Source organism: Sinocyclocheilus grahami, unplaced genomic scaffold (assembly GCF_001515645.1).
Source record: "Sinocyclocheilus grahami isolate Dianchi unplaced genomic scaffold, SAMN03320097.WGS_v1.1 scaffold453.1, whole genome shotgun sequence".
NCBI lineage: Eukaryota > Metazoa > Chordata > Actinopteri > Cypriniformes > Cyprinidae > Sinocyclocheilus > Sinocyclocheilus grahami.
Window position 1 is genome coordinate 426,273 of NW_015505632.1, and position 27,867 is coordinate 454,139.

General features: G+C 36.9%; 2 protein-coding genes across 3 annotated transcripts in view; both read left to right on the forward strand.

Moving 5' to 3' along the window:
* Positions 1 to 1,398: 1,398 nt before the first annotated feature.
* Positions 1,399 to 2,229, forward strand: LOC107552559 (C-X-C motif chemokine 10-like). The gene is made up of 4 exons (XM_016234456.1): positions 1,399 to 1,487; positions 1,625 to 1,751; positions 1,867 to 1,956; positions 2,097 to 2,229. Exons 1-4 carry the CDS (start codon positions 1,421 to 1,423, stop codon positions 2,104 to 2,106), a joined length of 294 nt encoding a protein of 97 aa, XP_016089942.1. The 5' UTR covers positions 1,399 to 1,420; the 3' UTR covers positions 2,107 to 2,229.
* Positions 2,230 to 6,009: 3,780 nt separating this feature from the next.
* Positions 6,010 to 27,867, forward strand: part of flot2a (flotillin 2a) — a 28,243-nt gene continuing 6,385 nt past the window's right edge. Inside the window, exons 1-3 of one of the 2 annotated variants that reach the window (XM_016234484.1) lie at positions 6,010 to 6,268; positions 11,033 to 11,114; positions 17,251 to 17,341. In XM_016234484.1, coding sequence (XP_016089970.1) covers positions 6,220 to 6,268; positions 11,033 to 11,114; positions 17,251 to 17,341 — 222 coding nt within the window. In that variant the 5' untranslated portion in view covers positions 6,010 to 6,219. Of the gene's footprint in view, positions 6,269 to 11,032; positions 11,115 to 17,250; positions 17,342 to 17,915; positions 18,007 to 27,867 lie in introns of both variants that reach the window. The other variant, XM_016234483.1, reaches the window with a different exon arrangement.

The following is a 27,867-nucleotide window of genomic DNA, read 5'->3' on the forward strand; positions in this document are numbered from 1 at the left end:
GGGTAACAATAGTCTCATCTAAAACACAAGGTCTGGGAAGTGAAAACTTTTAACTAAATTTTTAGTAAAAAAAATTTGCTAAACAGAGTCTCAGTTATAAACAGCTATTTTTGACTTATAGACTTTTGCCACTGTAGATTGCCACTGCACCGGATAAATCAATCAACTGAAAATGACATACCTACATAATGAATTTAAATCCAGCTTAGCATCACAGTAAGAATCTATTTTTTAAAGTATTTTAAAATAGAAAACGGGTATTTTAAATTGTAATAATATTTCACAATATTACTGTTCCCAAACTTTTGAATGGCAGTGTATTTCAATTTCAATTTATCTATGTACTATATTGATATTCCTGAAAGAAAAAAAACAGCTGTTTATACCAATAATTATACCAGTCTTATAAGGGGTTTTCTCATATTGATGTTTTTCAATAAATCACTGTTTTGACTTTAAAATAGAACACAGAATGTAAAATAAAAGGGTAGTGAGTGAGAGGAACTAACTGACCTATTAACATCTATTTAAAAAGAAGTGTTGGTCTGTGTACTAGTCTGTGGTTTCCATCACCACTGTGATTCAGCTGTCTGCACAAGGTCACAGTCTGATATTCAGAACAACAGCAGCACAATGTAGACAATAGTTCAATTTACAAGGAAGAGACATACATTTTACGTACAATATTGTCAGTTACTTTTGACTATCATTCATCAGCTAAGAAAAATAGTTTGAAACTAAGCCACAGCAGATTCAAATGTCACATGTGTCTTATAGCGTTTCACATTACAATGGGGCTTGTGCAACAGTAAAAAAAAGTCCAGCTATGCCCCTGGTTGTTGAATATTCAGTTGAGTAAATGATTCACTGACTCACTCATAATCACACTTATATTGTACCTGAAGAATGTATTGTTTTTTTAACATATCTATTGAAAAATGGTTCAGTGACTCACTTATTCGTTGCCATGCCACCTACTGGTGCAATGTTACCCACATAAAGAGTCACTGGAAACTGGAAAAAAGTATTAATACTTACATAGACTGATATCTGTAAATTCATAATAAAAATGTGCATTAAATTACACCATGTTTATGTTTTTAATGTTTTAATGGCCTAATGCTTCTCATTGCAATAATAGTCTAATATTGAAAATAATTGCAATTTAATTGCAATAATAGTCTAATATTGACCAAAGAAACCGATCTTTGGAATGATTGCTTCCTCATTCTTGGAAAGGTCAAGTCTACATGAAAAGAAAGTGTTTCCGAGAAACGAGACAAGTACAGATGCAGGACCATAGAAACAAAAACTGAAAAACTGTCAGGGAGGGAAAACCCCTTACAAAAGCATAAAAACAAAGCAGCTGAACTTAATCATACACTTCATTAACCAGCCATTAGGAAGGTGAAAACATAAAATGAATACCATGAAAATCATTACAGCTGTGGTTATTCTAGGCTGCCTGCTTGTTGTAGAGGTGGAAGGTGAGCTTGATCTCTGAACTTTAGAGATTGAACAAATGCAAATTTTGTTTTTCATACTGTGCATTTATATTGTGAAACCTTCTTTGCATGGCAGGATGTTGCAGATAATGGTAAAATGCACTGTTTTTCTCTTCCAGGACAGGCTAGAGTTCCGAAGGGCAGGTGTTTTTGTGCTGACAAAGGTGTGAACATGGTTCCTCCAAAACTGATTGAGAAGGTTGAAATCATTCCACCAAGTCCCTCTTGTAAAACCCAGGAGATTGTGTAAGTGTATACTGTTATTTACATACAAATATTCTCTAAATATTGTACATCTCTGTTTAAATACGCTGACTGACATAAATAATCATGCAGCTTATTTTGTCTTGTGTTTTTGTAGTGTTACTCTGAAAAATAGTACAGAGCAGAAATGCTTGAATCCAGAATCTAAATTCATGCAGAAATACATCATGAAGGCTATTGAAAAAAGGTTAGTATAAACCTTTAATATTTTTATATTATATTTTGCTTATAATGTCCATACAATATGAATACTTATCTCTCTCACACACTCTTTTTTACATAATAAACAGAGAAGGCTCACTATCAACTGTTTCTGCTTATTTTTAGGAGCCTGTAGAAGAAATAGCCTGCAAATGAATCCATATGAGCTATTGTGAAGTGAAGAACATATATCAGCACCCTACAATCAGTAACCAACATCCTTCAGACAAATCTTGAACTGAAATTTAATGTAAATCTTTCCTTAATGTTTGCTTAATGTCTGATGATCTGATAAACATGATCATTAATAACTGTTGTACATTTTAAAAATAGTAACGCAAAACATGCCTGATTACAGTGTGTCATATGTACAGTCTTGCAAAATAAAGCTTTTGTTGACATTTCAGTATATATATTTTTTGTACTTATGGTCATTCTATAGAGCATAGATTAAAAATAAGCTAAATAAAAAAACAATAAAATGTCATTATAAGTAGCCTGTTTGGAAGAAATATTATATGCGACCCTGGACCACAAAACCAGTCTTAAGTCGCTGGGGTATATTTGTAGCAATAGCCAAAAATACATTGTATGGGTCAAAATTATAGATTTTTCTTTTATGCCAAAAATCATTAGGATATTAAGTAAAGATCATGTTCCATGAAGATATTTTGTAAATTTCCTACTGTAAATATATTAAAACTTAATTTTTGATTAGTAATATGCATTGCTAAGAACTTCATTTGGACAACTTTAAAGGCGATTTTCTCAATATTTAGATTTTTTTGCACCCTCAGATTTTCAAATAGTTATATCTCTGCCAAATATTATCCTAACAAACCATACATCAATGGAAAGCTTATTTATTCAGCTTTCAGATTATGTATAAATCTCAATTTCGAAAAATCTACCCTTATGACTGGTTTTATGGTCCAGGGTCACTTACTAAATCTGTGAAATGTGAACCTTAAATTTTAAATATAAATTTAGGTTTGCACATTAAGTCTAAATAAGTCATATTGAAAGGCAAATTGGTCAAGCTATGCACTCTTAAAAAAATGTCTGTTCAGCTTGTAACAATAGCGGAACCCTTTTATGTGCTAAAGAACCATGCTTTGAAAGTGCTATGTAGAACCTTAATGGTGTTATAAATAACTTTTTTAATGATAGTTTATTTTCATTAATATTACTATATTTACATATTAGTATTATCAATATATTATTAATTGCTCTTTTTTTTGCCTCTTTATCTACATAGTCTCATAATATCTTATAGCCTCTATTAGGGTTTTACATTAAAACAACAACAGCATGTTGTGTGAATTATGTACTTTTTATTGAAAAGTTAAAAAAATTTGAATTGTAGCAAAAATGTCAGTGCTCTTAACAAGCTATTACTGTAGCTGAATATATTAATAAATGACAATTGACAATGAACATGAACAAATACATGAAGTAAAACACAAAACAGGACAAAAAAATAGATGTGATGAAGACAAAGTTTCGGTGAAATATCTTCACAATCCTCAGTGATGCCTTTAGGTCCATCATTTGGTGTAACTGAGTGGCAGTTTCTCTCTGCAGATGATGAGGCTGTGAGATGTGATGCATCTGAAATACACAACATGTATAAAACAATGGTGTTCACAAAGGCCAAAAGTAGCAAAAATTGACAGAATGTGAACCCTTCACAATGTTAAAAGGAAAAAGTAATACTGTAGAATGTCAGGGGATAGTTCTAATGTTTTTTTTGTGACTGCATGTTTATGCATAAACCCAAGTAATAATTGAAAAAAATATAGCAATATGGATTATGAATGTAATATTTCTGTTACTTAGCGGAGAAGAAATGTCCTCATCTTAACAGAGCTGCTACATGTGACCAAAAAAACATTACATTTGTATTTAAATTGAAGAAAAATCATTTACCTGTTGAGAGTGTGTTGATCGTCTGTAGTTGAATGGCTGAGCACCAGAAAATCAATAATGAGGTAACTTTAACAGTTACAGATTTGAAAAACCAAAAGGCGGGAATAAAGAGCCCTAAACTGGTCAGAGGAGAACTGGCCCCCCGACTGAGCCTGGTTTCTCCCAAGGTTTTTTCTCCATTCTGTCACTGATGGAGTTTTGGTTCCTTGCCGCTGTCGCCTCTGGCTTGCTTAGTTGGGGACACTTCATTTCCAGCATTATCGTTGACATGATTGCAAAGATATTATTTAAACTGAACTGAGCTGGATGTTGACATCACTGAATTCATTGATGAACTGTCTTTAACTGAAAAATGAGTGTTTACTATTGTCATTTTGCATTATTGACACTATTTTCCTAATTAATGCTGTTCAGTTGCTTTGTCACAATCTGTATTGTTAAAAGCGCTATATAAATAAAGGTGACTTGACTTGACTTGACTAAACTCTAACACAAAGAACCATTTTGGCATAAAAGGGTTCTTCAGGGAGTTAAGGTTCTAAATAGAACTGTTACTACGTGTAAAGAACTATAATGTTTTGAGTGTGGAACGCAAAATAAGCATCTGAAGGCTGGTATAAAGCTATTCTTCATTATTTAGCATACATTTTTGACTGGAGTAATAACACCAAATGTTTAAAGGAATGCTTTGGTTTTGGAACATTATCACATTCCAGGCAACAACAAAGCTTAACTGTTGAGGACCATGCCTCTCATCAGATCAATGTTATGACTTATGAGACGGTCTCCAGATATGTAATTACATGGGACCAAAAAGCATGGCGATGGAGGGCATCATCCTGGCTGGTTTTCCTCAAGTTCGAAAAAGGAAAGTAAAATTAAATCCCCATCACTTTGTAATAGTAAAGGTTAATCCAACCATCATCTATTAAAATAAAAGGATGGTGCTCTGCAGCTTTCAGCCGGATTACATTTGCTGACAAGTCTGCACAGATGTTTGAATAGTAGATTATGAACTACCAAAGCCACACAACCATGATGTGGATTCCTCAAGTTGTTATTCACTTCCATAAACAAGATGGGTGTCAAAAGCAGATCCATGAATTGAATGTTTACTTAATCCCTTAATGTAAAAAATGGGGTAAACAGATTTGGCTTGCTGTTAAAAAACAACAACTATTTTTTCCATTTTACTTCAATTCTGTGTACTAATGCGGTTTATACTTTTAATTTGGCATTATGTACTATTGACATGTTGACTCATGACAAATTGCATGACGTTCTCCATTTGTAAGTCGCTTGGGGTAAAAGTGTATTCTAAATCCAAGATATAGGGCTCAAGCTCATAATTTTTTGTTGTTTATCTGATAGCCCTGCTGAAAAAAAACAGCATATGCTGGTTAGGTATGTTTTGATGCTGGGATGCTGGTTTAAACTGGTCCTTTGCCAGCACATGACCAGCATAAACCAGCAAAAGGACCAGCATAAACCAGCAAAAAGGACCAGCATAAACCAGCAAAAAGGACCAGCATAAACCAGCAAAAAGGACCAGCATAAACCAGCAAAAAGGACCAGCATAAACCAGCATCAAAACATATCTAACCAGCATATGCTGGTTTTTTTCAACAGGGATGCTTTTTTTCTTTTCTATGAAACTTAAAGCGGAGAACCACTGCTGTGATGGTAAGCTCTGGGTGGAAGGTGAGCATGTCGACTGATTTACAAGATAAAACTGCATCCGAGCATGAAGCCAAGAAAACATCAGCTGTATCAACAGGTCAGATAGGACGTAACCAATCTCACATTTTTATGCGCAAGGTGGTTAGCCTACGTTCATCCTGGATTTTCTTGTTAAACAATCTTTGAAAACCAACCTTGATTTTAAAAAATGAAGACCCGACATCCAAAAAAATAATAATAATCCTGGGTAAAGTTGACTCAAATTGCCTTTGACGTGAGCTTGTCTGGAGCTGAAGACAAAGTAGTCAATAAATACTCATAAAAGTTTTTTTTTTTCAAAAGATATGAGCAACGCTGGTGTTTAGGCTTATTTCCAATCTTATGGCTCCCTCTACTGGAACGTTAAAGAATAACCAATTTAACATGTATCGTAGTAACGGTCGCCATATCTCTGAAAGGGCGGTGACTTCTGGTGCATGCGAGCAGAAATCGGGAGGAATGTGGTGTACACAAGACTGCTTTGAATGCCTTGTCTTTGTATCCGACTGTTTTCAATACGCTGTTCCGTCGTCCTTGGGAAAAAAAAGAGAAGTAATCTCACGTTCCGAATAGCTTTTTAAAGCCGTCGGGCAGGAAAAATATGGGGAATTGCCACACAGTAGGACCAAACGAAGCCTTGGTGGTATCAGGTAACATATCCTATCAACTGCCTTCAGTTTTTCTCAAAGTAGTCCGCTTTTCGCGTGTATTATACTCATCTGAAATGTAGCTAACGTAGAATGTGTACGTTAATCATCATGCATTTTATTCTACTGCAATTAACGCTTATTTTCTCAAGCATTTCAGTTGAGTAGTGTGTAGTCATTCGTGCTTGCCTGTTGCATTGTAGTTTGTGTTGCATGAAAAGACAACCCATCCCTCTCGGCTCGTGTTGTTGTGCCTCCCTCATGCTCGTTTCTGTTCGATTTTGACGTGCTTGCGCAATTAAATCGATTTTTCTCGAAATCTTCTTGGTCTTGAATATCGATTGCTTATGTAGTAGTTTAGATTAAGCACACGACTTACGTATTGTTTTTTTTTTTTTTTGACTGTATACATTTTATTTTTATGTGATCCTGCCAAGTCCTTAGTATAAATATTTTTAAGCCACCTTTTTTTGAAGACTAATGTTACTATAACACGTTTTGTCGCTGCAGAATAAAGTGGTTGTGTTTCATAGAAACGGTTTCAATCAAGACCAGGGGTGCCCAATCCTGTTCCTGCAACCTTGATTAAACACAACTGAACGAACTAATCAACATCTTCAGGAGCACTTGATCATTACAGGCAGGTGTGTTTGGAACTGAACTCTGCAGGTAGGCAGATCTCCAGGAACAGGATTAGGCTCTCTAGTGATCAAAGACCTTTTAGCATACCCCCGTTTATAAAAATTGGGATTTGTCTAATGTTACACAGTTCAAAGCCTTGATTTCTATTTGTCATTTGTTGTCTTCCTGCTACGTTGCAGAAAGGTTCCTGGGTTTCACAATTTTAGGTTACATTTATATTTTTAAGGGGAAAAATCACCACATGTGGGAAAAATAATAGCAAAATAAAGTTTTTTTTATTCGATTAGAAGCTGTTTTACATGAATTGAGTAAATCAATAGACATCAAAATTATTATTGTATGATTTTAATTGCTGGATACAGTCAAGAAGGTCAAGACCTCTGACTTTGAGCAATACACATTTAAGTGGGTAATGTAGGCATTCAGTATGAGCTATAGTTACTTTTAATGTTTAATATAATTTATCAAATATACCTGATAGAGCAGTGGTTCCCAACCCTGGTCCTGGAGGCACCCCAACACTGCATGTTCTCCTTAATCAAACACACCTAATTCAGGTCATCAGCTCATTAGTAGAGACTCTAACGGTGCGTTCCAAAGGGGATATATCGACCCTCCGGAGGGCACTTCGGAGTGAAAACAATCATGTCCGCCATATTGAAGGGTCATTCCAAACCGAAGTGCTCAAAACTGGCCACTTCAAAGGGCCCTTCGGAATGAAGGATTTCGAAGGGTACAACTGATGGACACTTCGGGCTCCCATGATCCTTTGCGCAGATTCTTTGCATGATGATGGCTCCTCCGTATGGGCACGTGATGATGACGCAGAAGGGCACTTCAAGAAACCGTTGTTTGGTCCCCTACACCCTTCAACCTTTCGAAGCTCTCACTCCGGAGGGTAAACCCTTAGATTAGGGCATAGGGATGAGCCCTTCCGAATGGAACGCAGGGTAAGACAGGGTTCCTCAATTCTTGTCCTGGAGGGCCAATGCGCTGCAGTGTTTAGCTCCAACCCTGATCAAACTCACCTACCTGTGATTTTCTAATGATCCTGAAGACATTGATTAGCATGCTCAGGTGTGTTTGATTAGGGTTAGAGCTAAACTCTGCATGAAAGTGGATCTCGTGGGCCAGACTTGAGGATCCCTGCTCTAATGCCGAGTACACACTGCACAATTTTAGCCCGATTTTTCACTTGCCGACACGTTTTGCGAAATCGCTGACAAATGCCCGAAATCGGAGGAAAATCGGCACTCGTTCACGTGAGTGACAATCACGCAGTGTGAATTATCAAAGACGCGATCTGAGGGAATCGCCGACACGTCACCGACACCCGCAAAATATTTGGCATGCTAAATATCTGGAGCTGTCTGCGATTCTTCCTATTGTGAAGTCATGCAATGTGAAACCCCCTGTCACCGATCCATCGTGCAATGTGAACAAAGCAGCAACTGAATGCTACCCCAGATAGTCACGTAGTGTGAAAACAACTGCGATCCTACGAGTTTGAAAATCATGCAGTGTGAACTCGGCATAAGACCTGAAATTGGTGTGTCAGAGAAAGGAGACATGCAAAATGTGCAGTGTTGGGGTGCCTCCAGGACCAGGGTTGGGAATCACTGTGATCGAGGCATGCATCCCAGATATCAGACTACAGGAAGTCATAGCACACACTTCAGTGTCACTGTCACAAAATTTGCTAGTTCTTTTATTTTAAATGATCTGCCAGCTACAATTTTGCAGGGTTATTTCCTCTTTGCTTAGCTTGCCTGAAAATTGTGTCCACATTGGTCATGTTTCATGAAATAGTCACATGACCGAAACTTCAATGGGCCAATTAATCTGTCGTTCACGTGATTGATCTGACTGCAGTTGTGCAAGTGATTAAACAACAGCTGAGGATTGCACACTAATAGCTGATGACGTGAAGGGAATTTGTTGGAATAGTTTCCAGTACCTCCATTGCAACATGAAGAGAAACAAACTCTTTGACTTGAATGGTCTGGGGACCAGACCCATATACATAGATTTGTGAGGGAGTTCCTCGCATATCTCACATTCCTAATGGTTACAGGCCCCTACTGTTTATACTTTACATCAGGAGTCCAGATTGATGCATAACCTTCAGGCAACATGAATGGATGTTGTAACATTGACAGCTGAATGTAATAAATCCTAGGTTATCTCCCTGAAGTCCAGGTCTCTTGTCATGGTTGACCCAACAATATCTATATTTGCACAGATGCATAGCCTAAATATCTTGCTTCATGAACTTAATAGCATGGAGAACTGGAAGGTCTGTTTTACTCTTACCCTTATAATTGCTTGCCTCCCATAGCATTAGTTTGTTAGCCAAATCACAACATGAGCAACAGACTGTATTTTACATAATGAAAATTAAAGGCAAATAGGATGTGCATGTTCATGTGGCCAAAAGATGTGTATGATTTAATCCGCTATTGATGGAAAATATATTTATATGAGTGAAGAGTATTTTGTTTGTTTGTCTTGCAAACAATAACAGACATTTAGTTTAAATTATGACCTTGGGATTCAGTAAACCTCATAATCAAACTAGCCCCAACTTAGTAATTGAATCGTAATTCTGTGTTCATGTACACTATCATTCAGTTTGGGGTCAGTAAGATTTACAATAAATAAAATAAAACAAATCTTTGAACTCTATTCTGCTCACTCATTTGATGAAAAAAAGTTCAGTGTGTAATATTGTAAAATATTATTAAAATTTAAAATAACTTTTCTATTTAATATATTACATTAAGGTAGTTTATTCCTGTTATGGCAGAACCAAATTTTCTTTAGAAATCATTTTAATATGCTGATTTGGTGCTTGAAAAAAAACACATTTCTTATTATTAAAGGGATAGTTCACCCAAAAATGAAAATTTGATGTTTATCTGCTTACCCCCAGGGCATCGAAGATGTAGGTGACTTTGTTTCTTCAGTAGAACACATATGATGATTTTTAACTTTAACCGTTGCAGTCTATCAGTCGTATAATGCATGGGTGACTTTCCACATATTCCCAACTTCTGATCCTGCTCACCTGAAGTTATGGTTGATTGCTCTTCGGCTGGATATCAACACACCCATTAACGTAAACTACGCCAGAGCGCGTACACACCTCACGCACCGGATGCTGTGCGCGCACCCAAAGACAGTTGGATATAGTGGTGTATTAGAGGTAAAAAATTATATATTGTTCAGTTTCTGGCACAAACCGATCGTTTCGTGTCTTATGACATCGATGTGTCGTCATGAGCCGCAGGGTTTAATTTTGATTTGTCTGTGCATGTTTTTTTTTTACTCTCATAGATTTTTTTACCATTGCCATGCATTATACGACTGATAGACTGCAACGGTTAAAGTTAAAAATCATCATATGTGTTCTACTGAAGAAATGGTCACCTACATCTTGGATGCCCTGGGGGTAAGCAGATAAACATCACATTTTCATTTTTGGATGAACTATCCCTTTAATGTTGAAAACAGCTGTGCTGCTTCATATTTTTGTGGAAATGGTTATAATTTTAACCATAACAATTATAAATGTCTTTACTGTTACTTTTGATGCATCCTTGTTGAATAAAACTATTAATTTCTTTAAAAATAAATCTTACATCCCAAACTTTTGAACTGTGTAGTAAGACCTTCACAGATGCACAAATAGTTTTGTTTGGAGCAGTTAGTTGATTATTGAGCTCATTTCTGTGAACATTTAACCACCATAGTGGTTTGGTTAGCCTGTAACTGTGCATTGGGGCTTTCCGTTGATTTTCATTGCATGTGGTTATAATGAAGTTGTTGTTCAGTTTACAGTTTATAAACCAGTTTGGTGAGGTTTTTACCTTTTTTAGGTGGTGAAATTGGTGACCGACCAATAGCTTGTGAAATGGGCTTAAAGATTTAGATTATTACGATGGAAAAATGTGGTTTGAATTTTTTAAAGACAATTTAAAATGAATATTTATTAACAAAGTATTCGCTTTAATGTTAGATCGCCATTCTAGATTACCACAAATGTTTGCAAGCATGTTTGAGTTTGAAAGTGAGATTAGTGTGGAATGTGTATTTGTACTAAATATGCCGTGTTTATTTTCTCAGGTGGTTGCTGTGGCTCTGATGGGAAGAGCTATACAGTGGGCGGCTGGGCCTGGGCATGGTGGCTTATCACCGACATACAGAAGTAAGAATGTATTCATCACATTCACTCCTATTATTGTGTTTACTGGCTCACAACATAAACAAATCATTCTCCCACTGACTGAATTACTTTATTCTCCGTATATGTACATTTCAGTTGAGTGGGCATTTTAGAGACGTGTCACGGCATGCTCATATTTGTCTGGCTAGACTATTTAAACTTGTGAGTTTATAATATGTCTACTTTAGAGAAACTCCAGAGTTTTCTTCCCAACATATTAAAGACATTGATTGTAACTAAAATAAGTCTGTTTACTAGAAAGGAAATAACGTATCTGTTGAGCGCTCTTCCTGTCAGTGATATAGTCTTCAGCTTAGACAGCTTTCAGATGTTAAACACAAACATTGTCTCATATATCAGTACTCAATCCCCCCGTTCACATGAACTCACTTCATTAAGGGCTTGAGTATCGAGGGCCAGTGTTTGGAAAAATAAACAGAATTAACAATACTAGAGTGTTGACTGAAGTTCAGCTTCAATGGTTACAAAAGGAAGATCATTAATGGTGCAGCATCTGCTGATGAAAACATAGTATATCCAAAAATCTGTTGCGCTAAAATTATATAGGGCTTTTAATATTTAACATTGTTAACAGCAGGTCATAGGAAACCTGAGTTATGATATTTTGTTTCACAGATTTTCATTCTTTGCTCTAGGTAGGAAATAACCCTGGTTATTCAGATTTCGTACTGTACAATCATAAACCCAGGGTTAACTTTCTTATTTGCATATTTGCGGTGTCAATATCACGGTTTAAATAACGGCTTGTCTCACTCCTGCACATCAGACTTATTTATTACTGACTATCTAATTCGTCCTGAATAGACATTTCTTGGACCATAACTGTAACAATAAAACATTTTCTGTCAAATTTTCCCTCAAATTATGTTTCTCTAAAATTGAGTTTTAAAAAGATGATAATCCAAGGTTAAGTGCAGTGTAAAAAGCCTAAATGTGTCATTCGGTGAGAGCACTGTGGGTACACAATGCTTGTAGCTGTACTTAGAACATTAGCCATAAGTCATATGTATAAAATAAGATAACTGTTTATCATTCTGAAGCATATGATTTATTTCCATTCCTTGTTTCTTTCTTTAATCATTATTGAGATAGTTATGCATGTGCAATCTATAATAACCAGCCTGTCTTTTCTCTGATGTTCCTCTCCTGTTCATTTCTTTAAGTGTTTGCTGAGCTAACCTGCCTTTAAGCGCTGGACTCACCCGTGTGTGTCTGAGCATCTGATCTTTCTCTGGTATCTCACTGCTGGGGATCATAAAATTATTATGCTAAATCAGCTCTGTGGAAATACAGATTTTATCACACTTCCATGTCTGCACAGCGGAAGGACTTAGTTCCTGAGCAAGAGATCTGATAATATAATATATAGGGAAATACTATGATAAGATAATATATGGGGAAATACTATGTCAAGCTAGAGAAACCTTATTTGATTTACCAAAACTGACCGCCATCCATTGACAGGAGCACAGGAAGTTGGTCATTTATCAGAGAGTCATGTAACAACACATGGATGTGTGGAAAAGGTCTATTGCAGAAATGCAGCTATTAGTTTTAAATGTTACAGCTAAAATGAAAATGTGTATTTCATCCTTTTTATTGTTCGAGCTAAGGGGAAGATGAAACAACTGTCAATTTCAGCAATTTCTAGAGAGGGATTAAATGTCAAAAAGAACTGTAAATATGGGTTGTGTTGTAAACAGTGGTTACAACAGTTGTTCAGCTGAATGCATAGCTTAGAAATAAAGCAAGGCTGGGTGGGATATCGCTTACCATCCCCCCTTCCTTGATAAAGCATGTAGTAATCTAGTTTGCTGGCAGCTCTAAAAGCTACATTGATCTAATTTTAAAAGATTGAGAGGGCTGTAGGGCTTGCTGCAGCACAAAGGCTGAAATTAAACATTTAGTTGTGGATCCTACTGCATATCCTTGTGCATGTTGCCATTGAGAAATGCACAGTTTCTTTTCAGTCCAATTTAAGAGCTACTCTTTTGGAAAGAGACAAAAAGCAAATGGAAATAAATTAGTTTGAAGTATACAGAAAAAGGCCATTGATGAGCAGTCCATACTCGCTGCTCACAACAACTATATTGGTAGATGGTGCATAATTAACTTTGTAGATATAGGCTGATTCCTAGACTATGGTCTCTTGACTGTGAACTATCCTGTGTTAAATGGGTTTGGGCTATATTAGGGTTGAGCTATATTGGCCTAACAATCGACTAGAAATAGTATGCTATCTGGGACCCTGTTTCCACCCAGTAAGTCAGTTCGCTTGTGCTGAACTGCAGGACTTAGACAGTGTGAAACATTATAAACCTGCAGTGACTGACAGCTTTAGTGAATTTAATTGAATCTTTATTTTATTATTTGTTTTGTGTATTATTTTAAATTTCAACATTTTTATAGCAAAAATACAGCTGGAATACATAACCCGATATCTGCCCATTTTTTTTAAATATCGGCATCGGCCAATAAGTTTTTCTGTTTGGCCGATGTGTTCGAGGCTGGACTTTTATTTTGAGGGCGCCGAGCACGGCTGCGGCAGCGCCTGAGCGCACAGTGCTCACATTCTCCCTCTTGTTCGCTGTTGTCATTCAGTTCTGTCTAATACAGATAGAAGTCTATCTAATAATCAGATAGAACTGTTAAACAGATTAATTAAAATGTATACAAAAAAGTATTATAACGATTGCTTTAATATTATTAAAGGCAAACATTATAATACTTTCTCGTTTGCCGTCAGCATTCCGCAAATACACATAACTATAATTTAAACAAATCTTTGAATGACTAATGAACATTTAATTTCACAAACCTTGCAGACTTAGTCGAATCTAGTTGAGATCTTGTGAAGTGTGCATGTGACCTGCATGATCGCATGTTCTGTGACGGTCGGTCCTATGGTCCGTGCGAATTGAATACGGACAGGAGGAGAGTTCAGCTTCACTGGAGACGCGCGATCGACAAACTTTAAACTCGTGACTGATTTCAAATTATGCTGCACTTTATGCATTTGCCCACTGTCATATTCATGTCATTTTCACTGTGTGCTGTATGGAAAATTAGTGTTACCTTGGCTTTATTTGAAAAAATATGATTCCCAATGCACACAAACTTCGCAGGATACTGAGTGCCCTGTTGGTTACAGTGTTTACTTCCTTTTTAATTTATATTTTTATTAATATTTATTAATTTATTAATATTTATATCAACACCGCGCCACCGGCGGTAGTTGGTCCATTACCACCGCGGTGGTAAAAATCTGCCACCGTCACAGCCCTACACACAAAAAGTATTCTCGTAGCTTCGTAAAATTACGGTTGAACCCCCGATGTCACATGGATTATTTTACCGATCTCCTTGCTGATCATTGCTGTCTATGGGAGGGACAGAGAGCTCACGGGATGCATCAAAAATATCTTAATTTGTGTTCCGAAGATGAACGGAGGTCTTAGGGGTTTGGAACAAAATGAGGGTGAGTAATTAATGACAGAATTTTCATTTTTGGGTGAACTAACCCTTTAATATAATAGGGGACTTTGGACAATAAGAGACTAGGGCTGTCAAAATGACTGAAAAACTAAATTCTAATTTTCTACTTAAATATTATCAAAATTCAAATTATATTAAAATTTAAAAGGCATAATTTCAGTTAGGGGCTTCTCTCCTGAGGCCACAAGAGGGCACATCGAGCAAAATATTATGCACGTTTCTTCAAAGTGTAATAAAATAACACGACTATCTTTGAAAAAAAGTGCATAATGTTTAAAATAATGTTTATAAACCATATATAATTAATAAAGTTGCTTAAACAATTAGAAATAAAACAGCACCATGCATGTATGTATAGTTTAATACAAAGGACCGAAAACCAATCACAAAGGGTACTTTCTTCATTTAAAAACATGAAATACAGTGGTAATGGGGAAAAAACGCCATAACGTCTTTATACATGTTTTTTAAAAGTTGAACTTGCATTCATTTTACATGGCTTTCCAAACATGCTGCTCTCTGCGAGACGCGATATATGAATGAACAACGCAGCATCTAGTGGGTTCAACTGGATAGGCTAACAAAAGCATTAAAATGCAATTACACTTACATTGTCGTCGCATTTCGTGCGCCACTGATAAGGCTGCCTGACGGCTGACGCAGACCTTAAATTCAAATGCAACGTTTTTGCATTCGAATGTGGATTTTTTTTTTTTAATTCGACGAATATTTGAAATTCAAAAAAAAATTTGACAGCCCTATAAGGAAATGGTTGAGAAGCGCTGGTTTAGTGTATGATACCCAGTTTTTCTTTGTAACCATTTACAAAGTCAGCAAGTGTATGAGGCCTAGTGTTTTAATACCTGTTCAGATTTGGAGTGTATTCCAGCATTAATTTAGTAACTGTTTTTTTGTTTTTTTTTTGTATCCTACATAAAGAATATGTGATGCAGTTGACCTACACAACATTTTTATATTGTAATGCACATTCTGTTAAAATTATACTAAAATCTAGGGCTGGGCAATATGGCCAAAATAATTTTTTTTCATATCAGTCGATATCGACAATTATCACGATAAATGTCAAATCTTTATTTCTTTCCAGTTTAAAGCCAGATTTTTGCTCCAAAGTGAAAGTTGTAGAAACCAGACCATTAATTTTCCTTGACAAAATAAATATCTAAATAGAATTTTTTTTTTCTTAATTTCTGCATGTTCTAATGCGTGATATTGTTTCAAATCAAGAAACAGGTTTGGGTTGCCTGATAATATTAATAATAATAATATAACTTTTTGTCTCTTAGAAATGCACATTTGATAGTAGCTTGAGTTAGGATGCAGAGGTACATTTTTGTTCATTATCAAAATCAGTAACATCTGTAAAAATTGTAGCAACCAAGTTTTATATGGTTAAATTTATTCTGACCAAGTTTTTATATATTTATTTATTTTTTAAATTAAGCCTTGATCTCCCATAATAGCATACATTTCAATCATTATAAATACAGTTAAAACCACACATATAGCACCTCAATACCATGGTAAAAATATAACTATATGATTTTAGGTAGCCTATTTGTATGAAAAACTGTCTAAAAACATTCAGTATAAATGCACACATGCTATAGCTTAATCAAATACATACTACAATTATATACCATTACTCCTTTAATAAAATTCAGTGTGAATATCCCAAATTTCTGCCACAATACCATGGTGCAGTGAGTGTAACTACAGTAAATCCATGGTAAATGATGGCAATTTGTAGATTGAAAAGCCTTCTGACTGTCTCGTTGCACACAGTGTTTCTCCTGTTTGGCTTTAAACTAGTTTAAATCACAGAGTCATTTGTGTTCATCGGTTTCAAGCGCTTCACACTGGATCTCACAGCGCTGCTTAATGCTTGCGTGATCGAGTAAAAGCATCTGCTCTAGTGAGCTCGTGCCGCGCGGCAGTTTGAACTTTGATCCGAGCGGATAAACGGTCCATGTGGCGCGATTCAAATGAGTCGCGCTTTTTCGTTCCGCTTTTGGTGCATAAACATTATATTGAACATTTATTGAACTCTTCATACCGTTTTATCGAGGAAAATTATATCGCGATAAATATCGTTATCCAATTATCGCCCAGGCCAGCCCTACTAAAATCTATTTAAAAATGTAAGATTAATAATTTTTTTGTGCAGCATTTTGTCCAAACCCACCTGTAGTATAAACACCTCATCAGAAATGGAAACTGCTTTGTCATAGATGTTTAAAGGAGTGATCTAGGGGTGTGAGTGCCAGCAAGTAGTGCAAAGGCAAAGCATAATGATTAGACTAAATAAGACATCCATTCTGAGTCAGTCAGGAGATTTCAAAGATAAATTACATGATATGAAAGGTCTCTCCATATGCAGCAGACAGCAGCTCCCTGATGGTCTGGATTCAACTGCAATCAACACCAGCGCCCATCCTCCCTAACCTTGAACCCTGACCTCAGTCCTCCCCTTTCACATATGTTAACACACTGATAATATTGTGCTGTCCTGCCTCCCCTCCTTCCCTCCCTCCCTCCTGACCCTCTCTCCCCCTTCCCTCCACCCCCCATCTCCCCCACATAGACTCTCTCTGGAGATAATGACCATCCTCTGTCGCTGTGAGAATATCGAAACTTCGGAGGGTGTCCCCTTGGATGTGACAGGGGTCGCTCAGGTAATCACACTGAATGAAACAAGCCGACCTAATGAGACAGTGAGAACAATTTCAAGCACTCAGGATGTGAAGAGCGGTGGCCTGGTTCCATTTCCTAAGTTACACACATACACATGCTCTCACGCTCTCTACCACACTCTTGTGTTGGTCTTCCTCTGCAGTGAAGGAGAGCAAGTCATCTCTCACTATCCTTGTCTGGAGTTTGGCTACGCAGCGCTCATGGCTCATGTAACTAATGTCTCACGTTAGCCTGTTTTGACTGTTGAGTCTGTAATGGATGACGAACGTATCAAACGGGCTTTCGGGAATATTGTGGGTTGGGAAATAATCTTTAAGGTTCTGGGAATCTGAATCCAGAGGATGCCATTACAGCCCACGGTCAAAACACCTGATTTGTGCTGACCAAGTGGTTGTGTCTTTGTATTTTCACCCTACAGATTCATTTTGTGTTTGTGTTTACCTTCACGTCTTTCTTTAATCCCACCCTTCTTTCCTGTTTTCACGCCGCTTGACATTCTTCCCGTAGATCATAGCCAACTTTTTTGGTTTGTTTCCCTTTTTGCGTTTTCCACAGGATAACCCTTGAGATTATGACCCTGCAACCCAAGTGTGAGGATGTAGAGACAGCGGAGGGGGTAGCTATTACTGTCACAGGTGTGGCACAGGTAAACCACCTTACCTCACCTAACCTCAGCTCCAAATGCCACTTTCAGGTTTGCCAGACTGGTTTCAGACCCAGCACCCCTTTATCATTCTTTTTCCTCTCATTTCCTTCCCTTCTTTTCTGGTCTCTGAATTTGATCCCCCCCCCCTCAGGGATGAACAGTGCCAATCTTAGTAGGTTTACCAGACTGAAGGTCACTGGTTTGCGCTTGACATGATGAACTGTTGGAAAAACTGAAAAAGTTGTGGGTACTTACTAAATGCTCATTTACTAGTATTTTGGGGGAAAGTGTTTTCTGTAAAAAAAAAAAACAACAACAACAATTTACAAGAATGGCTCTGTTCCAGTGAGATTTCTTGGTGTATATACTGCCTACATAGGCTGAAACCCAGGATGTTGTATGTCCTCAGACTCTGAATTATTCCTTTCTATGGCAACACTATTAAAGCCTAAATGAAGGTATAGTTCACCCAAAAATGAACATCGTTCCAAACCCGTAAGACTTTTGTTCATTTTTGGAACACAAATTAAGATATTTTTGATGAATTCTGAGAGCTTTCTGACCCTCCGTAGACGGAAATGGAACTACCACATTCAAGGCCTAGAAAGGTAGTAAGGACATAGTTAAAGTAGTCCATGTGACAATTTCTTCAATAATTTCTTCTCTTCCGGGTCAGTTTCTGCCGCAATTCATGAGAGTACCATGATGCATTCTGTAATGGCCAAAACTATGTTTTTGCATGCATCACATTATAGTGCGGGGTGCCCTTTAAGAATCTGATCACTTAACTTATAACGCACGCTATGTGGTGATGACGTAGAAGGACTACGTGACTGTGTAATGAGAACCACTATGGATGATAAGTTCGCTCTGCCCTCTTGTTATTACTTTGTCTTTACTTTTATTTGTAACGCCAAGAAAGAGTTAATCTCTAATGTATGAGAGGAGCGTGTTGCCGTGTACCAGCCATTAAATGTATGGGACCCCAACTGTTTGTTTTCCATCTCTTTCATTTCATGGGTTTAACGAGTTATCCGAGTCAAAGCGTTACAATGCATGTGCATTCCTCTGCTTGTAAACAATGCTCAGTGCATCCGGGTTTCTACGTCAGAATGAACGTATGCATAGTATGTATGCATAGTTTAATACAAAGGGCGGAAAGCCAATCACACAGTGTACATTTTTCGTTTAAAAACATGAGATGCAGTGAGATGGGGGAAAAACCCGCCAAAAAGTTGATATATATGTTTTTTAAAAGTTAAACCTACATTAATTTTACATGGCTTTCTAAACACGTGGCTCTTTTGTGCGAGATGCGAGTGCAACCGTGATGGATGTCCCTCTAGAAAATGCATGAAATATGCTTTCTGTGTAAACAGCTTGGTTTCAGTTTTGACGTAAACAAGATTTTCTCTGCATTGATGTTCTCTTTTTCCACAATATTTTCGAAAAATCAGCAGCAGCGCCGCATCTAGTGGCTTCAACTGGATAGTCTAACATTATCAAACATTATAATGCAACGACACTTACATCGTCATCATCGCATCTCGTGCGCCACTGATAAGGCTGTCTGACGCACACCTAAAATTTGAATGCAATGAAATGCATTCATTTTGAATGAAATTTGCATTCGAATGTGGACTTTTCTTTTAAATTCAACGAATATTCGAAATTCTAATTTTTTTTTGACAGCCCTAGAAGAAAGTTGTTACTTTTGTTTTCTTTGAGCACAAAAAGTATTCTTGTAGCTTCATAAAATTAAGGTTGAACCACTGCTGTCACATGGTTTATTTTAACGATGTCCTTACTATTTCTCTGGGCCTTGAACGTGTCACGTTACACTGCTGTCTATGCAGGGTCAGAAAGCACTTGGATTTCATTAAAAATATCTTAATTTGTTTTCCGAAGATGAATGAAGGTCTTGCTGGTTTGGAACGACATGAGGATGAGTAATTAATGACAGAATATTCAATTTGGGTGAACTATCCCTTTAAGTCATCAATAAACAAAACTACAATACAGCAACTAACAAATGCCTTATTAATTAAGTTAAAATTTATTTAGCAGGATATTAGATTAAGACATTAACGGTAGTCAATTATGAGAATTACTATACAGAAGTTTTATGAAATAACTACATTTTACCACTGTAGCCATCACCATTCAAATGTTTTTTCATGACATTACAATGGTCAGGTGGTAAAAGTTGTAACTCTTAGAAAATTCAGAGTTTACAAGTTGTAATTACAAGTTCTACAAGGACATGAATGCTTTTTAAGTCTAAAATTCGAAATTTCATAATTACTTTAATTCACCTACTCCTGTTGGGAGTGCCTTATAATGCCGCAAACTAGGTTTTAGAACAGAGCCAATATGTTGCCACATTTTGTGACCTTCATGTTATTGAAGTGTAGATGTTACAGATGTTTTTAATTGTTTTCTTTTTTTAAGCATCTAAACGTTTTCCTCGAACAGACAAAAGGAATCTGGATGAAATGATATGCTGATTAGTTTCATTCTTTGATTTCTTTACCTTGACAGTTTTTTGATTGCTCTTGTTTGTCAGTGTGCCAAAACTTGCAGTGTGTAACTGAACTCACATGTTTGCTCTAATGAACATTTCTCTGCTCTTTTGAAAACTCAACTTCAAGAGGAAATACCAATTTCCACTATGGTTACAACTGAGCATTTTGCATTACCTGTGTTGCAAGATCTTTAATTTCAGTTTTCAAAGCCTGATTCTTTTATTCAAGTGTTATTTTCTCTCTGTGAAAACTTAGTCTGGTGTGAACAATGAGAGCATTATAACTCAAAGAGGCAGTCCAACTATTACAGGGCATTTATTTCAAGTTGCACATCATCAAGAAAGATCATTGGCTTGCCCAATAAGATACGCACTGACAACAGTCAAGAAAGTTTTTCAGTCTTTCAATCAGTGCTCTCTAAAATGTGCACATCTAGTTATCCCCATATTGATTTATTATGTGTTGTATCATATTGTTAGTCTCTCATTTGATTGATTGCATCAATCCGTATCAATTTATCATTACGTCCCTAGTCATACCCCCTCAGTTTTAGAGCAACTGTGGGAAGTCTGTCTCACGTGTTTTGTAAATTGAGGCCTTGCAGCTGTTGAACTAATGGACCCACTTATCTGTTGGCCACCCAGTCCTCAGCAATATCCTCCTCCTTGAGTCTGTTTTCTATTATGAATCAATCCTCAGACATGTTCACCAACAAACAAAGATACAGATAGAGATAATATTAGCACTGTGGGTTTGGGTTGTGTGTTTTTTTTCTGAGTTCAAGATAACTTTGTTTTCTTAACAACCTGGAAAGCTTCCTGCACTGTGCTGGGAAGTTGCACACTGTTTCTGTACCAATCCCCAACAGCGAAACAAAGCCTGAAACAATATGCAAAACATATTTATTACTGTATTTAAGGGGCAGTTAGTCCATAATAAGCAGAGAAGAGAAAGTCTTTTTTTTTTATCCTAGAACACATTTTCAGTCTTGCCCTACTTTCGTTTTTACTGTGTTGCATGATTGCACGATTGCTGTGGTTTCCCAGGAGTGCAACATGTGAATGGTTCTTTTTGTTTTAGTTTGGGGGAAATTGTTGTCACCAGTGCATGCAGCCTTCATTTGAATGCTTGTTAAAGCATGGCTCCCCATGTTGACTGTAAATGCTACAACATTCCATTGTTATTGACATTTTTGATTTACATGTCTGTCCTGAATGTTTGCTGATTCTGAAATAACTCCGTTAGACTCCATTAATGAGTCAACTCTGTACTATTGATCTTTTACACTGGACTATCAAGACTGTTCACACCAAAGTATTCAGCAGAAAAATGTGTCTGTTCAGACCAATTTTAGAAAAGCAGAAATGCCCTGCTTTTGTGTAACAGCAGCAGCTTTGGGCATGTAACCAAAAGTACAAAGGTTATTGGTTGGCCAGTTTTCTTTGCCATGCGATCGAAAAGATCATCTCTACATGAAAATGTTAAAATGTTTATTGCATCAAATTTTTGCACTGAATATTAATCTTTGTGTGAACTGTCCTTCATTCTGAGAAATACTAAAAATGTAATTTCAGAATTTATATTTGGAAATATGGTTCCAGACCTGGAACATTTATCTGGAGCATCAGCCATACTAGACCAACCATCACCAGATGCCAACTCCTGTGGAGTCATTTGAGATTCATTTTACGGCTAATGTTTTCCCCCACCCACATTAGTGGCATCATTCTGCTGTGTATTGAATTGCTGGTAATATACCACATCTTTAACTGTTTGATGACTGCTCGGCTATGGGGAGGATGCACAAACACACTCTTGCCAGAGTTCACCTTTGACACTGCACTGAAATCAGCTTTCGTCATAACCACGTACTGCTGAAATAACCAGGCCACATGCAGATTTTTTTCAGCGCTGAAAAAAAATAAGTTTTTTTATGTTTAATGGGAAGCTGGTTGTAGTTCAGTAGAGAGGGGCGGCTTCTAGCCAAAACTTAAAACCTACAAAAACTCACCCCTCTCTTTCTGATGCATGATTTCATTCTCCTTTCCTTTTCACAGCCATGGAGAGAGATTGTTTTAAAATGTGTCTCATAGACTCATAATTGGTGAAGGGGTGGAAAATCCAGGCCTTGGGTTTGCACATTGGTTGCATTAAAAATGTCTCTCGGTTATTCCTGACATTATTTTTTATTTCTTTTACTTTATTTTGCATGCAGACATGAACATTTAGACCCATTTTTTTGAGTTCGTTCTCCCAGCAGGTTTGGTTTTACCACCCTTTACATTAATTGTAAATTCCATTAAAGGGATAGTTCAACCAAAAAATGAAAATTCTGTTATTAAATACTCACCCTCATGTCGTTCCAAACCCGCAAGACCTTTGTTCTCATGCGTGGCACTCTCGTGTGTATGCGTGTTGAAGACTGACACAGAAGAGAAGAAATTGTTGAATAAAGTCATTATTTTTGTTTTCTTTGTGTACAAAGTGTACAAAAAGTATTCTTGTAGCTTCATAAAATTAAGGTTGAACGACTGATGTCACATGGGCTATTTTAACGATGTCCTTACTACCTTTCTGGGCCATGAACGTGTTAGTTGTGTTGCTGTCTATGCAGGGTCAGAAGCTTTTGAATTTCATCAAAAATGTCAGAAGAAGAACGAAGGTCTTATGGTTTTGGAACAACATGAGGGTAATTAATGACAGAATTTTCATTTTTGGGTGAACTATCCCTTTAATTCATACTAGGGCTGGATGTTATAAATAAAAATGTCTCTATTTTCTTAGCTTTTTGATAATACTGTGTATATCTACATTTTTATTAGGGATGCACCGATATGAAAATTTTGGCCGATACCGATAACCGATTATTCTTTATTTTTGAAAGCCGATAACCGATATGTTGGCCGGCTTTCTGACCCTCCGTAGACGGAAATGGAACTACCACATTCAAGGCCTAGAAAGGTAGTAAGGACATAGTTAAAGTAGTCCATGTGACAATTTCTTCAATAATTTCTTCTCTTCCGGGTCAGTTTCTGCCGCAATTCATGAGAGTACCATGATGCATTCTGTAATGGCCAAAACTATGTTTTTGCATGCATCACATTATAGTGCGGGGTGCCCTTTAAGAATCTGATCACTTAACTTATAACGCACGCTATGTGGTGATGACGTAGAAGGACTACGTGACTGTGTAATGAGAACCACTATGGATGATAAGTTCGCTCTGCCCTCTTGTTATTACTTTGTCTTTACTTTTATTTGTAACGCCAAGAAAGAGTTAATCTCTAATGTATGAGAGGAGCGTGTTGCCGTGTACCAGCCATTAAATGTATGGGACCCCAACTGTTTGTTTTCCATCTCTTTCATTTCATGGGTTTAACGAGTTATCCGAGTCAAAGCGTTACAATGCATGTGCATTCCTCTGCTTGTAAACAATGCTCAGTGCATCCGGGTTTCTACGTCAGAATGAACGTATGCATAGTATGTATGCATAGTTTAATACAAAGGGCGGAAAGCCAATCACACAGTGTACATTTTTCGTTTAAAAACATGAGATGCAGTGAGATGGGGGAAAAACCCGCCAAAAAGTTGATATATATGTTTTTTAAAAGTTAAACCTACATTAATTTTACATGGCTTTCTAAACACGTGGCTCTTTTGTGCGAGATGCGAGTGCAACCGTGATGGATGTCCCTCTAGAAAATGCATGAAATATGCTTTCTGTGTAAACAGCTTGGTTTCAGTTTTGACGTAAACAAGATTTTCTCTGCATTGATGTTCTCTTTTTCCACAATATTTTCGAAAAATCAGCAGCAGCGCCGCATCTAGTGGCTTCAACTGGATAGTCTAACATTATCAAACATTATAATGCAACGACACTTACATCGTCATCATCGCATCTCGTGCGCCACTGATAAGGCTGTCTGACGCACACCTAAAATTTGAATGCAATGAAATGCATTCATTTTGAATGAAATTTGCATTCGAATGTGGACTTTTCTTTTAAATTCAACGAATATTCGAAATTCTAATTTTTTTTTGACAGCCCTAGAAGAAAGTTGTTACTTTTGTTTTCTTTGAGCACAAAAAGTATTCTTGTAGCTTCATAAAATTAAGGTTGAACCACTGCTGTCACATGGTTTATTTTAACGATGTCCTTACTATTTCTCTGGGCCTTGAACGTGTCACGTTACACTGCTGTCTATGCAGGGTCAGAAAGCACTTGGATTTCATTAAAAATATCTTAATTTGTTTTCCGAAGATGAATGAAGGTCTTGCTGGTTTGGAACGACATGAGGATGAGTAATTAATGACAGAATATTCAATTTGGGTGAACTATCCCTTTAAGTCATCAATAAACAAAACTACAATACAGCAACTAACAAATGCCTTATTAATTAAGTTAAAATTTATTTAGCAGGATATTAGATTAAGACATTAACGGTAGTCAATTATGAGAATTACTATACAGAAGTTTTATGAAATAACTACATTTTACCACTGTAGCCATCACCATTCAAATGTTTTTTCATGACATTACAATGGTCAGGTGGTAAAAGTTGTAACTCTTAGAAAATTCAGAGTTTACAAGTTGTAATTACAAGTTCTACAAGGACATGAATGCTTTTTAAGTCTAAAATTCGAAATTTCATAATTACTTTAATTCACCTACTCCTGTTGGGAGTGCCTTATAATGCCGCAAACTAGGTTTTAGAACAGAGCCAATATGTTGCCACATTTTGTGACCTTCATGTTATTGAAGTGTAGATGTTACAGATGTTTTTAATTGTTTTCTTTTTTTAAGCATCTAAACGTTTTCCTCGAACAGACAAAAGGAATCTGGATGAAATGATATGCTGATTAGTTTCATTCTTTGATTTCTTTACCTTGACAGTTTTTTGATTGCTCTTGTTTGTCAGTGTGCCAAAACTTGCAGTGTGTAACTGAACTCACATGTTTGCTCTAATGAACATTTCTCTGCTCTTTTGAAAACTCAACTTCAAGAGGAAATACCAATTTCCACTATGGTTACAACTGAGCATTTTGCATTACCTGTGTTGCAAGATCTTTAATTTCAGTTTTCAAAGCCTGATTCTTTTATTCAAGTGTTATTTTCTCTCTGTGAAAACTTAGTCTGGTGTGAACAATGAGAGCATTATAACTCAAAGAGGCAGTCCAACTATTACAGGGCATTTATTTCAAGTTGCACATCATCAAGAAAGATCATTGGCTTGCCCAATAAGATACGCACTGACAACAGTCAAGAAAGTTTTTCAGTCTTTCAATCAGTGCTCTCTAAAATGTGCACATCTAGTTATCCCCATATTGATTTATTATGTGTTGTATCATATTGTTAGTCTCTCATTTGATTGATTGCATCAATCCGTATCAATTTATCATTACGTCCCTAGTCATACCCCCTCAGTTTTAGAGCAACTGTGGGAAGTCTGTCTCACGTGTTTTGTAAATTGAGGCCTTGCAGCTGTTGAACTAATGGACCCACTTATCTGTTGGCCACCCAGTCCTCAGCAATATCCTCCTCCTTGAGTCTGTTTTCTATTATGAATCAATCCTCAGACATGTTCACCAACAAACAAAGATACAGATAGAGATAATATTAGCACTGTGGGTTTGGGTTGTGTGTTTTTTTTCTGAGTTCAAGATAACTTTGTTTTCTTAACAACCTGGAAAGCTTCCTGCACTGTGCTGGGAAGTTGCACACTGTTTCTGTACCAATCCCCAACAGCGAAACAAAGCCTGAAACAATATGCAAAACATATTTATTACTGTATTTAAGGGGCAGTTAGTCCATAATAAGCAGAGAAGAGAAAGTCTTTTTTTTTTATCCTAGAACACATTTTCAGTCTTGCCCTACTTTCGTTTTTACTGTGTTGCATGATTGCACGATTGCTGTGGTTTCCCAGGAGTGCAACATGTGAATGGTTCTTTTTGTTTTAGTTTGGGGGAAATTGTTGTCACCAGTGCATGCAGCCTTCATTTGAATGCTTGTTAAAGCATGGCTCCCCATGTTGACTGTAAATGCTACAACATTCCATTGTTATTGACATTTTTGATTTACATGTCTGTCCTGAATGTTTGCTGATTCTGAAATAACTCCGTTAGACTCCATTAATGAGTCAACTCTGTACTATTGATCTTTTACACTGGACTATCAAGACTGTTCACACCAAAGTATTCAGCAGAAAAATGTGTCTGTTCAGACCAATTTTAGAAAAGCAGAAATGCCCTGCTTTTGTGTAACAGCAGCAGCTTTGGGCATGTAACCAAAAGTACAAAGGTTATTGGTTGGCCAGTTTTCTTTGCCATGCGATCGAAAAGATCATCTCTACATGAAAATGTTAAAATGTTTATTGCATCAAATTTTTGCACTGAATATTAATCTTTGTGTGAACTGTCCTTCATTCTGAGAAATACTAAAAATGTAATTTCAGAATTTATATTTGGAAATATGGTTCCAGACCTGGAACATTTATCTGGAGCATCAGCCATACTAGACCAACCATCACCAGATGCCAACTCCTGTGGAGTCATTTGAGATTCATTTTACGGCTAATGTTTTCCCCCACCCACATTAGTGGCATCATTCTGCTGTGTATTGAATTGCTGGTAATATACCACATCTTTAACTGTTTGATGACTGCTCGGCTATGGGGAGGATGCACAAACACACTCTTGCCAGAGTTCACCTTTGACACTGCACTGAAATCAGCTTTCGTCATAACCACGTACTGCTGAAATAACCAGGCCACATGCAGATTTTTTTCAGCGCTGAAAAAAAATAAGTTTTTTTATGTTTAATGGGAAGCTGGTTGTAGTTCAGTAGAGAGGGGCGGCTTCTAGCCAAAACTTAAAACCTACAAAAACTCACCCCTCTCTTTCTGATGCATGATTTCATTCTCCTTTCCTTTTCACAGCCATGGAGAGAGATTGTTTTAAAATGTGTCTCATAGACTCATAATTGGTGAAGGGGTGGAAAATCCAGGCCTTGGGTTTGCACATTGGTTGCATTAAAAATGTCTCTCGGTTATTCCTGACATTATTTTTTATTTCTTTTACTTTATTTTGCATGCAGACATGAACATTTAGACCCATTTTTTTGAGTTCGTTCTCCCAGCAGGTTTGGTTTTACCACCCTTTACATTAATTGTAAATTCCATTAAAGGGATAGTTCAACCAAAAAATGAAAATTCTGTTATTAAATACTCACCCTCATGTCGTTCCAAACCCGCAAGACCTTTGTTCTCATGCGTGGCACTCTCGTGTGTATGCGTGTTGAAGACTGACACAGAAGAGAAGAAATTGTTGAATAAAGTCA

What these genes read in the sequence shown, in the direction of transcription:
- LOC107552559 (XM_016234456.1), top strand. Translation starts at nt 1,421, where the DNA reads ATGAATACCATGAAAATCATTACAGCTGTGGTTATTCTAGGCTGCCTG. An exon ending in GCTTGTTGTAGAGGTGGAAG is followed by an intron (nt 1,488 to 1,624) that starts GTGAGCTTGATC and finishes TTTCTCTTCCAG; the next exon opens with GACAGGCTAGAGTTCCGAAG. An exon ending in TGTAAAACCCAGGAGATTGT is followed by an intron (nt 1,752 to 1,866) that starts GTAAGTGTATAC and finishes GTGTTTTTGTAG; the next exon opens with TGTTACTCTGAAAAATAGTA.